Source organism: Oryctolagus cuniculus, chromosome 17 (assembly GCF_964237555.1).
Source record: "Oryctolagus cuniculus chromosome 17, mOryCun1.1, whole genome shotgun sequence".
Lineage (NCBI taxonomy): Eukaryota > Metazoa > Chordata > Mammalia > Lagomorpha > Leporidae > Oryctolagus > Oryctolagus cuniculus.
Window position 1 is genome coordinate 47,084,898 of NC_091448.1, and position 12,728 is coordinate 47,097,625.

The 12,728-nt window shown below is 51.1% G+C and overlaps 1 protein-coding gene across 2 annotated transcripts in view; it reads right to left on the reverse strand.

Annotated features, from left to right (window-relative positions):
- The window catches only part of PITPNA (phosphatidylinositol transfer protein alpha), a 46,426-nt gene that overhangs the window by 23,225 nt on the left and 10,473 nt on the right, over positions 1 to 12,728 (reverse strand). For both annotated transcript variants that reach the window (XM_008270667.4, NM_001171151.1), the window contains exon 4: positions 7,307 to 7,398. In XM_008270667.4, coding sequence (XP_008268889.1) covers positions 7,307 to 7,398 — 92 coding nt within the window. The remainder of the gene's footprint in view (positions 1 to 7,306; positions 7,399 to 12,728) is intronic.

Here is a 12,728-nt window from a genome sequence, read left to right on the forward strand (position 1 = left end):
GGGAGACCTGGAAGAAGTTCCTGACTTCTGGCTTGGGCCTGGCCCAGCCCTGGTCATTGTGGCCATTTGGGGAGTGAGCAAACAAATGGAAGACCTCTTTCTCTGTCTTTTCCTCCTTCTCTTTCTCTGCAACTCTGCCTTTCAAATAAGAAAATGAATAAATATTAAAAAAAAAAAAGAAAGGAAATGAAGGGCATAATATCCATCAAAGGGGAAGTCCAGGGAGGCCAGCTTGGCAGAAATCCCCCAGCACTGGGACAGGAGCAGGAGCCCCAGCCTGGGCACGTGGCCCATGCAGCAGACCAGTCCCTGGAGGCCAGCTATATCAACCTGACTGATGATACTGGCATTAAATTCTCCAGCTGGGGCCGACGTTGTGGCATAGCGGGTAAAGCCGCAGCATGCAGTACCGGCATCCCATATGGGCACCGGATGGAGACCTGGCTGCTCCACTTCTGATCCAGCTCTCTGCTATGGCCTGGAAAAGCAGTAGAAGATGGCCCAAGTTCTTGGGCCCCTGCACCTGCGTGGGAGACCTAGAAGAAGCTCCTGGCTCCTGGCTTTGGATTGGCACAGCTCTGGCCATTGTGGCCAATTGGGGAGTGAACCAGAGGATGGAGGCCCTCTCTGTGTGTGTGTAAATCTTTCAATTAAATAAATCAATCTTTTTTTTTTTTTTTTTTTTTTTTTTAAAGAGAGAGATTCTCCAGCCAACCACCTTATTCTCAATCCCTGTTCTCTACAAGACCTTCTCCTAGTTTGGCCTCTGTAGGGACAGAATGAGCTACTTAATGGATATACAATCTAATCCCTTAACCAGATGACTATTTGAATATTTTTCATTATACATTACTATCTATTCTTTTTTTTTAATTTATTTGTTTGAAAGACAGAATTAAGAGACAGAGTTATTTTCCATCCACTGATTCACTCCCCAAATGGCCATAATGGCCAGGTGAGGTCTAAGCCAGGAGCCAGGAACTCCATCTGGTTCTCCCACATGGGTGGCAGGGGGCCAAGCATATGGGCTATCTTCCACTGCATTCCCAGGCACAGTAGCAGGGGGATGGATAGGAAGTGGAACAGTGGGAACTCAAACTGCTGTTCATATGGGATGCTGGAACTGCAGGTGGCGACTTTGCCTGCTGCACCACAATGCTGGCCCCTGTAAACTGTCATTCTCATTTTATGTGGTTTCCTGTGTAGAAGAATTCACATGGAAAGAATGCCCTGATCAGCAAGTGGGAATATCTGGTGTCACCAGTAATGTTAGATTTGATAGGCAGAGTGGACAGTGAGAGAGAGAGAGAGAGAGAGAGAAAGGTCTTCCTTTGCCGTTGGTTCACCCTCCAATGGCACGCTGCGGCCAGCACACCACGCTGATCCGAAGCCAGGAGCCAGGTGCTTCCTCCTGGTCTTCCGTGGAGTGCAGGGCCCAAGGACTTGGGCCATCCTCCACTGCACTTCCGGGCCACAGCAGAGAGCTGGCCTGGAAGAGCAACTGGGACAGAATCCAGCGCCCCGACTGGGACTAGAACCCGGTGTGCCGGCGCTGCAGGTAGAGGATTAGCCTATTGAACCACGGTGCCAGCCATTTTGGATTTCGTAAAGATTCATTTATTTATTTGAAAGGCAGCAATACACAGAGAGAAGGACAACAGCGAGAGAGCAAGATTCTTCACTGGCTGGTTCACTCCTCAAATGGCAGCAGTGGACAGAGCTGTGCCAGTCCACAGCCAAGAGCCAGGAGCTTCTGGGTCTCCCACGTGGGTACTGGGACCCAAGGATGTGGGCCATCCTCTGTTGCTTCCCCAGGAATATTAGCAGAGAGCTGGATTGAAAATGGAGCAGGGGCCAGCACTGTGGCATAGCAGGTAAAGCCACTGTCTGCAGCGACAGCATCTCATATGGATCCTGGTTCGAATCCCAGCTGCTCCACTTCCAATCCATCTCTCTGCTATGACCTGGGAAAGCAGTGGAAGATGGCCCGGATCTTTGGGTGCTTGCACCCTTGTGGGAGAATGGGAAGAAAGTGGAGCAGCCAGGACTCAAACCAGCACCCAAATGGGATGTCGGCACTGAAGGCAGAGGCCTAGACCTCTATGCTACACTGCCAGCCTCAAAGTGGTGTCTGTCTGTCTTTCTTTCTTTCTTTCTTTTTTTTTTTTTTTTGTGAGATTTTCATTTATTTATTTGACAGGTAGAATTACAGACAGTGTGAGAGAGACAGAGAGAAAGGTCTTCCTTCCATTGGTTCACTCCCCAAATGGCTGCTATGGCCAGTGCTGCACCAATCTGAAGCCAGGAGCCAGGTGCTTCTCCTGGTCTCCCATGCAGGTGCAGGGCCCAAGCACTTGGGCCATCCTCCACTGCACTCCCGGGCCACAGCAGAGAGCTGGACTAGAAGAGGGGCAACCGGGACTAGAACCTGGGGTGCTGGCGCCACAGGCAGAAGATTAGCCTAGTGAGTCAAGGCACCGGCCCAAAGTGTTGTATTTCAATATAACTTCACAGACTGGCATTCTGAGGTTTATTAGTTTTTGTGAGACCCTTAGAAACAGATCCACTGTGTTTTGTATAACCAGGTGTCTAAGGTGATGAAGGTGATAAACTGCCTGGCCTTTAATACCGGCTTGGTTGGCCGGCGCCGCGGCTCCCTAGGCTAATCCTCCACCTGCGGTGCTGGCACACCGGGTTCTAGTCCCGGTCGGGGCACCGGATTCTGTCCCGGTTGCCCCTCTTCCAGGCCAGCTCTCTGCTGTGGCCAGGGAGTGCAGTGGAGGATGGCCCAAGCGCTTGGGTCCTGCACCCCATGGGAGACCAGGAGAAGCACCTGGCCCCTGGCTTCAGATCAGCACGGTGCGTGGGCCGTGGTGTGTGGGCCACAGTGCGCCAGCCACAGCGGCCATTGGGGGGTGAACCAACGGAAAAGGAAGTCCTTTCTCTCTCTCTCTCTCTCTCACTGTCCACTCTGTCCCCCCCCCCCCAAAAAAAAAAAAAAACCAGCTTGGGCGACCGATCTCCCCCAGACGCTAGCTCCCTGCCCTTCCAAACACGTGTGTATGCCCAGCAGCACCTTTTCTTTATGTTGTAACCCCAGACACCAAGGAAAGTCTCAGGAAACCCTCTGCAGGCCTGGAAAACTTAAGACTGAAAAAGTACTCTGAAAGCACTGCTTTCGTGATACTGTATCCAGTTAAGGGTCAAGGTTAGAGGCAGAGATAGGAGGAGAAACCAAGACATTCCCTTTCTTCTTCCCCCTTTCATTCCCAGACCAACTCCCATCTTACCCCATCCTCACATCACAACCCATCAGCTGCAGGGGACAGACAGAGAGAAATAAAGGACTAGCATAGAAAATGCTGATAATGAGAAGGATTCCCCAAATCTATTTCCATCCTGCGCAGGGGAAGGCTAGAGCCTTCCAACATGCTGCTTCTCCCACTTCACTTCACACCTGCATCCACGTAGGCCAAGCTCAGATGTTTGAACCAATACTTTTCCTACCCCGGCCCCCAGGGGGAACTGGAAAGCAGCCCTTCTTGCCTGCTTCTGCCTCCTACTCTAAAAGAACAGATGCCTAACAGAACAGGTCTAAGATTCAACAGATTCATTCTGCACGACTGTGGATTCTAGGAGGTTAGCACTCACTGATGACATCAACCTCCCCCCCTTTATTCTTCATCGAATATTTAAATTCTATTTTTACTTTCTTTTCCTTGTGGTCAAGGACCAATGTATGAATTAACATTTGCTGTGGTTAAAAAAAAAAAAAAAAGAAAGTAAAGAAAACCTGACAGCTGCAGCAGTATCTCCCTAGAATTGGAGAGGACAGCAACAACTCTTGGTTGGCACAAGCTGTGCATCCAGAACACTCCAGGGCATGGAGTCCACACTATCTGTTTGCCTTCTTTATGCCAAGTTGGCCAAGGCTCTGACAACACATGCCCACTGCAGCTCTCTCAGATATCAAGAGAATTCATCTTTGACCCTAGCCCAGCCACACCCATCCACACTGCATCTTGTCTTTAAAGAACATGTATGCGGGGCTGGCACTGTGGCGCAACAGGTTAAAACCCTGGCCTGAAGCGCCAGCATCCCATATGGGCGCTGGTTCTAGTCCCAGCTGCTCCTCTTCCATTCCTGCTCTCTGCTATGGCCTGGGAAAGCAGTAGAAGGTGGCCCAAGTCTTTGAACCCCTGCACCCACGTGGGAGACCCAGAAGAAGCTCCTGGGTCCTGGCTCCTGGCTTCGGATCGGCTCAGCTCCGGCAATCTGGGGAGTGAACCAGCGGATGGAAGACCTCTCTCCCTGTCTCTACCTCTCTCTGTAACTCTGTCTTTCAAATAAATAAAATAAATCTTTAAAAAATAAATAATAATAAAAAAGGACATGTGTGCATGCCTTGTTTCCAATAACGTAACAGCTTCCTGCCCAAGGTTTCAGGAATAGTGAGGTTTTGCATTTTTAGCTAAAGCAATGAAACTCTACGTGTTACACATTCCAAGTCCTACCAATGATTGTACATCTCCTGACAGAAACAATGTCCCTGAACTTGTCTGGACAGAGCCACGAGGGATTACAAAGAGCAATGGCCCTGTGTTGCGACCTTCAGTGCTTCCCAAAGTCCCAAGCCAGTGAGTGCCGGGCTCGACACCTGAAACAAGCAAAGCAGCAAGGAGGGCTGCGGCTGGCGGGGAGGAGGGGCGCCCACCTCGTACACAAGTTCCAGGGGACCCCGGGGGCTCTCTGGGACATGAATGAGTGCCAGCTTGGGCCCCAGGGGTCTACTCACAGATGGCCCTCGAGACCTAGGGATCTTGGACAGCTGAGTCTGAATCACTCAATTAGAAATCCCAGGATGTCTAGACCAGGACAGAATTTTCTATTTAAGCTCAAATCTTTCCTTTCCTTTTCAGACACTCCAGAGTGGCAGGATTAGGGTAGTAAGTCCACCCCCAGCTCCAGCACATGCTGGCTCGGTGTCCGCCATCAATTCAGAGCTGGGCAGGAGCAGGGACTGCCGCCCAGCCCCCAGCCCTGCCGCAGAGTCTGTGTGCAAGCCCTAGGTAACCACAACATCCTTTAGGGACAGCTGTTTTTATGTCCTTTATCATCAAAAATTAGACTTGTTTAAACTTTTCCCCAACAACCGCAGCGTCTCCTTTGCTAACTTTGCTCAGTGTTGTCTCCGGGGCAGGGAGGTCACTCTATGGGCCTCTCATGTGACTGCCTCACTCAAGAGGTCCTGGGCTCAATGCTGCTTTTCAAGCCAAATGCAAATCTATCACGTGAAAACTAGGAAGGCCAGTATCTAATAATAAGGGAATTTAAAGAGATCATAGTGCATTCATACGATGGAATACTATGCAGCCATTATAAGTTTTTAAAAAGAGTAGACAACCTGGGGCCAATGCTCTGGCGCAGTGGGCTAACGCCCTGGCCTGAAGTGCCAGCACCCCATATGGGCGCCAGTTCGAGACACGCCTGCTCCACTTCCCGTCCAGCTCTCTGCTATGGCCTAGGATAGCAGTAGAGGATGGCCCAGGTTCTTGGGCCCCTGCACCCACATGGGAGACCAGGAAGAGGCTCCTGGCTCCTGGCTTCAGATTGGCACAGCTCTGGCTGTTGCGGCCATCTGGGGAGTGAACCATCAGATGGAAGACCTCTCTCTGCCTCTCTGTAACGCTTTCAAATAAATAAATAAATCTTTAAAAAAAAAAAAAAAAAAGAGTAGACAACCTAACACAGGGACACTATTCTCTATTTACCAGAGGAAAATAGGCAATTAAAAATTAATAATGGGCCGGCGCTGAGGCTCAATAGGCTAATCCTCCGCCTGTGGTGCTGGCACACCGGGTTCTAGTCCCTGTCGGGGCACCGGATTCTGTCCCGGTTGCCCCTCTTCCACGCCAGCTCTCTGCTGTGGCCCAGGAAGGCAGTGGAGGATGGCCCAAGTGCTTGGGCCCTGCACCCCATGGGAGACCAGGAGAAGCACCTGGCTCCTGCCTTCAGATCAGCATGGTGTGCCGACCGCAGCGCACCAGCCGTGGCGGCCATTGGAGGGTAAACCAACGGCAAAAGGAAGACCTTTCTCTCTGTCTCTCTCTCACTATCCACTCTGCCTGTCAAAAAAAAAAAAAAAAAAAAAAAAAAAATTAATGATATAATCTAAAACTTGTCTACAAAATGTGCCTAGAGACTTTATGTGCATGTATAGGAAAAAACAGACTAGAAAAATTACATTAAAATAATTTTTTTTTACAGGCAGAGTAGACAGTGAGAGAGAGAGAGACAGAGAGAAAGGTTTTCCTTTGCCGTTGGTTCACCCTCCAATGGCCACCGCGGCCGGCACACTGCACTGATCTGAAGGCAGGAGCCAGGTGTTTCTCCTGGTCTCCCATGGAGTGCAGAGCCCAAGCACTTGGGCCATCCTCCGCTGCACTCCCAGGCCACAGCAGAGAGCTGGCCTGGAAGAGGGGCAACCGGGACAGAATCCGGTGCCCCGACCGGGACTAGAACCCGGTATGCCGGCGCCGCAGGCGGAGGATTAGCCTAGTGAGCCGCGGCGCCAGCAAATTACATTAAAATTTTAACTAAGGATCAAAGAACCATGGATAAACATTTTTTCTGTTTTTACATATTTCTTTTTTTTATGTATTTTCCAAAAGGTATACAGAGAACATTACTTTTATAATCAGCAGATACAATCGTAATTTTCATACCATCCCTAAAGAGGAGGAGCTGAGAGCTGGCACTGTGGCATAGCGGGTAAAGCCTCTGCCTGCAATGCCAGCATCCCATATGGGCGCTGGTTCGAGACCCAGCTGTTCCACTTCCGATCCAGCTCTCTGCTTATGGCCTGGGGAAGCAGCAGAAGATGGCCGAAGGAGTTGGGAGACTGGGCAGAAACAGGATCAGCACAGCTCCAGCCATTGCAGCCAATTGGGGAGTGAACCAGCAGATGGAAGACCTCTCTCTTTTTTTTTTTTTTTCTCTCCCTGCCTCAGTCTCTCTGTAACTCTGCCTTTCAAATAAATAAATCTTTAAAAAAAAAAGAAGAAGAAGAAGAAGGGCTGGCCCTGAGCTATCTGGGGCCATGACTACTTGGTGGCTCTCACCCAGGTGGCTGCCAAGTTGTGCTGGACAACACTGACACCACGAGCCTGCAGGGAGCCCAAACTCATCCTTGCATTGCTTAATCCGGAAAATGAAGGTAGAGCACAACCCCTAGGCCAGGCCTCCTCGACTACACTGTGTGCACGGTGGGGCCCGAGCCTCCGCTGCCGGCCACGCCCGCACTCACCAGTTCTGCAGTAAGGGTAGGCGTTCCAGGCTTTCTCGTGTATGTTCAGGGCTCCTTCTGGTGCCAGCATTCGAACAAACGTGGGGACTTTGCTACAGAGAAACAAGAAAGGGTTATGAAGACACATGGAGGAGAGAAGAGGACAGCAGGCTCTGGCGAGGCCCCCACGTCTCTGGGCTGTAGCCCCAGCTTCTTCAGCAGGCAGCTCACATGCAAGTTTCCGTGAGATAAGCAGGTTACTCTTGCACGTGAGAAGCCACCTGCCAGAGCCTGCCACGTCGGCCTGCCCGTCACAACCATCCACCCACACTTGCCCCACCACCCACCAGGAACAGGACAGCCTGAGAGACCCTGGCGCCCTGCCAGGCCCCTCATTGTTATCATTACACAGTTTTCCAGAGCTCTCCGGGGTCAGGGCATTACACTGCCCAGTGCAAGGGTAAGATGCTAAGGAGAAACCCGCAAGCATGTACCAGGCTGGCTTACAGCCGGCAGGCTGGCCAACTAACTCGCAATGTGGGGTCCAAGAGGATGTGGTCTATTTTCATCAGTTCTGAGAGGCCAGGACGGCCTCAGAGCCAACTGCCTCCCAGGACAAAATACATTCTACTCAACTCTTATCTCAGGTCACAGAACAACAGGTACAGAACGACAGGTACAGAACAAGCCCAATTTTTTTTTAACATATATTTTCTTCTTGCTTGTTCTCTTTTTTAAAGAAATTACTTGAGAGTCAGGGAAACAGAAAGACAAATACAGACAGACAGAGTTCCCATCTACCAGTCTGCTTCCCAAATGCCTGCAGTGGCCAGGGCTGGGCTGGGCTGAATGTGGCAACCTGGAACTCAACCCAGGTCTCCCATGTGGGTGGCAAGGACCCAGCTCCTTGAAGCATCACCTGCTGGCCCCCAGGGTCTGCATGAGCAGGAAGCTGGAGTTAAATTTCAAACCCAGATACTCCAATATGGGATGCGGAGATCTTAACTGTTAGGCCAAAGGCTCGTCCCCTGGGTTTTTAACGGTAACCTCCACAGTGTTTAGCAGGCTCCAGCAACCTCATAAGCTTTCCTGCCCAGGGCCTGAGAACAAAGAGCTAACCTCAGAGGAGAGCTAACTCAGAGCATTCCTGAGACTCACTCACTCACGGGAGGATCCCTGTGTCCAAGGCCCCAGGAGACACAGGCCCCAGCCAGACACGGCTCCTGGCCTGGAGGAGTCTGCAGTCCAGTGGGGCATGTAAGTAAGCAGGCAGAGGTGATGCCAGCACTAGAAGGACGCGCCCCAGCGGGGAGGGCGCGGGCTCGGGGCAGAGTACTGTGGGAGCCCAGCCAGGGAAGTGCAGCACATGGGGGCTCCTCAGGCAACGTCAGGCTGAGGCGAACACACGGAGGAAAGCGTGAGTAGCTCTCCGCTACACAAAAGGATGACAGTGAACGCAGAAAAGCTAAGCCAAGGAAAGAAGAGTCGGCGAGGCTGGCACAAGGCACAAGGCACGAGGCACGAGGCGGGGAACACAGAGAACACAGAGGCCGGGTCCTAAAGACCTGGTACACGGCAGAGGGAATGGGCTTCATCCCAGGGCAGAGGGAAGCCCCGAGCAGCTTTAAAGCTGGGAGCAAGGGATCTTGCGGACAAAACGGTGGGAGCTGTGAGCAGGTCTGGAAGGGAGACCAGTTAGGAGCTGCTAGAGAGGACGGAACGAAAGGGACTCCTTAGAGGTGCAAGGAGGCGGAATCAGCATCCCTGGATTTCATAGAAGGGATGAGGAAGAGTGTCGCAGCGAGCTCACATCTCTTCCAGGTCTACCACGCAGGTGCAGAGGCCCAAGAACTTGAGCATCCTCCGCTACTTTCCCAGGCGCATTAGCAGAGAGCTGGACCAGAAGTGGAGCAACCGGGACTCAAACCAGCACCCATATGGAATGCCAGCGCTACAGGCCAGGGCTTTAATCCACTGAACCACAGCGCTGGTCCCGTCCCCATGCAGCAGTTTAACCAGGTAAGCCACAACTGACCCCCACGCTCTCTCTGGCAAGGAAAGCCTCGCCCTCTGTGCGTAAAGACCACCACTCTGCCACTGGGGTTGGACAAAGTGAGCTTTGAGGAAACAGCTGGCCCTCCCTGCCTGAAACACCACCCTTACCATCTCTTTTTAAAGTTCTCTGTCAAAATAAATAGGAGTTGGGGCTGGTCCTGTGGCATAGTGGGCGCCTACAGTGCCAGATCTCATATGACCACTAGTTCGAGTGGCTACTCCACTTCCAATCCAGCTGTCTGCTATGGCCTGGGAAAGCAGTGGAAGATGGCCCAAGTCCTTGGGCCCCTGCACTGGCGTGGGAGACCCAGAGGAGGCTCCTGGCTCCCGGCTTCAGATCAGCCCAGCTCTGGCTGTTGTGGCCACTTGGGGATTGAACCAGCAGGTGGAAGACATCTCTCTGTAACGCTGCTTTTTCAAATAAATAAATAAATCTTTAAAAATAAATAAATAGGAGCAAGCACCTGGTGCAGCAGTCAAGCTGCGTCTCAGGATGCCCGCATGGCGGAGCGGAGTTCAAGTCTCCGTCTGCTCTCCTCCAGCTTCCTTGGGAGGCAGCAGGTGGTGACACCAGTACTCGTGTCCCTGGCATCTACATGGGAGACCTGAATGGAGCTCTGGGCTCCTGGCTTTGGCCTGGCCCAACCCCAGCTGTTGTAGACATCTGGGGAGTAAATTATTAGGATAGGGGTTAATCTATCTCTATTTCAAGTAAAATAGGAAAAAAGTAAATAAATACACCAAAGGCAAAAGGATACTTTGAGCCTTTTTTAATCCCTGTGAATTCCCCAGTAAGGAGCAGTTAACACTCAACTAAGGAGGGATGTGCCAGAGGCAAGAGGGGGCCAGGAGGAAAGAGCACTGACAAGGAAATGGGGTTCTGGGGAGGGTCTCCCCGCTCAGTGCTGCTTCCCTCCTGGCTCCAGCCCTGCAAAACCCTGGCCCCCTCTCGGTGGTCACTTTTCCATCACCAGGGTGGCAGATGACAGTAAATCAGGGATTTTACCAAACGCAAATGAAACTGGTTTTAGTACAGTGTTAGTGAGCAGGAATTTTACAACTTCAGTTTCAGTTGCACAGTGATGGGAATGTGTGCAATGCCATGACTGCATGTACACTCACAACCAGTTAGAAGGCTGAATTTTATGTGAGGTATTTTTATCACAAAGGAAAAAAAAGCTCCTGGTGTTGTTTTTCCAGTTTTGGGTAGTTGGGCTTTTTATTTTGTTTTTTAAAGAAATATCAGAACATTGACTGCCAGGATAATATTGGCTCAGAGAGAGAGAGAGATCTCCCATTTACTGGTTCACTCCCCAGATGGCCATAACGGCTAGCACTGGCCCAGGGTTTCCTGAGGGTCTCCATCATGGGTAGCAGAAGCCCAAGCACCTGGGCAATTTTCCACTGCTTTTCCCAGGTCATTAGAGTTGGATTGGAAGTAGAGCAGCTGGGACATGAACCGACACCCACATGGGATAAGAGTTTCACAGGCAGCAGTATCACCTGCTACGCCACAACGCTGGCCCCTTCTGGGTAGTTTCTTTTCTTTTCTTTTTTTTTTTTAAGATTTATTCATTTACTTGAAAGAGTTACACAGAGAGAAGGAGAGGCAGAGAGAGAGGGAGGGAGAAAGAGAGAAGGAGGGAGGGAGGGAGGGAGGGAGGGAGGGGTCTTCTATCCACTGGTTCACTCCCCAATTGGCCATAATGGCCAGAATTGTGCCAATCCGAAGCCAGGAGCCAGGAGATTCTTCCAGGTCTCCCATGCGGGTGCAGGGGCCCAAGGACTTGGGCCATCTTCTACTGCTTTCCCAGGCCATAGCAGAGAGCTGGTCGGAAGTGGAGCAGCCGGGACTTGAAGCGGCGCCCATGTGGGATGCCGCCACCACAGGCAGCGGCTTTGCCCGCTAGGGCACAGCGCCAGCCCTCTCTGGGTAGTTTCTAAGGTGGCTTAGAGTGATGTCCATTCTTGCTGCTTTATGTTGACTCCGCCTTCAGTTAGCTCATAGTTTATATTATTTGGGTTAGAGACTCAGTAAATGTATGTGGTTTGCTGTGGATTTTGGTACACATATCAATTCATGCTTCATTTAAAAATATTCAGAACTTCGGTCCAAAGAGAGGTACAAAACCTCACTGGCAGCTTATTTCACAACATCAGAATTTAAAAATCACCTAACCCAGCAATTCTACTTTCAGAAATATTTACTATAGATTTATACACACAAGTACATGAACAGATTTATGTAGATGGAGTTTTACTGGAAGATGTAGACATCCGGAAATGACTATAAATTACATCAAGAAAGTTAAACAACTTGCAATCTATCTGCACCTCATAATACTGTGACTACTGGGGCTGGCACTGGGGTAGTAGCAGGTAAAGCTATTGTCAGCATCCTATATGGATGCCTGTTCGATTCCTGGCTGCTCAGTTTCCGATCCAGCTCCCTGCAGCCTGGGAAAGCAGTAGAAGACGGCCCAAGCGCTTGGGCCCCTGCCATCCATGTGGGAGACCTGGAAGAAGCCCCTGGCTCCTGGCTTCGGACTGGCCCAGCTCCGGTCATTGCAGCCATTTGGGGAGTGAATCAGTGGATGGAAGACCTCTCTGTCTTTTCTCTCCCTCTGTAACTTCCTTTCAAATAAATAAAACTTTAAAAAATAAAAAGAATGAGGCAGAATATGCTGACTATATAAGTATCTTTTTTTTTTTTTTTTTTTTTTTTTTTGACAGGCAGAGTGGACAGTGAGAGAGAGACAGAGAGAAAGGTCTTCCTTTGCCGTTGGTTCACCCTCCAATGGCCGCCAAGGCCGGCGCGCTGCGGCCGGCGCACCGCGCTGATCCGATGGCAGGAGCCAGGAGCCAGGAGCCAGGTGCTTTTCCTGGTCTCCCATGGGGTGCAGGGCCCAAGCACCTGGGCCATCCTCCACTGCACTCCCTGGCCACAGCAGAGGGCTGGCCTGGAAGAGGGGCAACCGGGACAGAATCCGGCGCCCCGACCGGGACTAGAACCCGGTGTGCCGGCGCCGCTAGGCGGAGGATTAGCCTAGTGAGCCGCGGCACCGGCCTTGACTATATAAGTATCAAAAGAGCAAAGGGGTGGGCATTTGGTGCAGCAGTTAAGACACCGTTTGGGATTTGTCCCATATTGAAGTACCTTGGTTTTGTTTTTTGTTTTCAGATTTATTTATTTGAAAATCAGAATGACAGAGAGGGAAAGACAGAGAGAGATCTTCCATCCATTGGTTCACTCCCCAAATGGCCACAATAGCCAGGTCTGGGTCAGGCCAAAGCCAAGAGCCAGAAACTCCATCTGGGTCTCCCACATGGGTGGCAGAGGCCCAAATACTCGTACCATCTTCTACTGCCTTCCCAGGCACATTAGCAG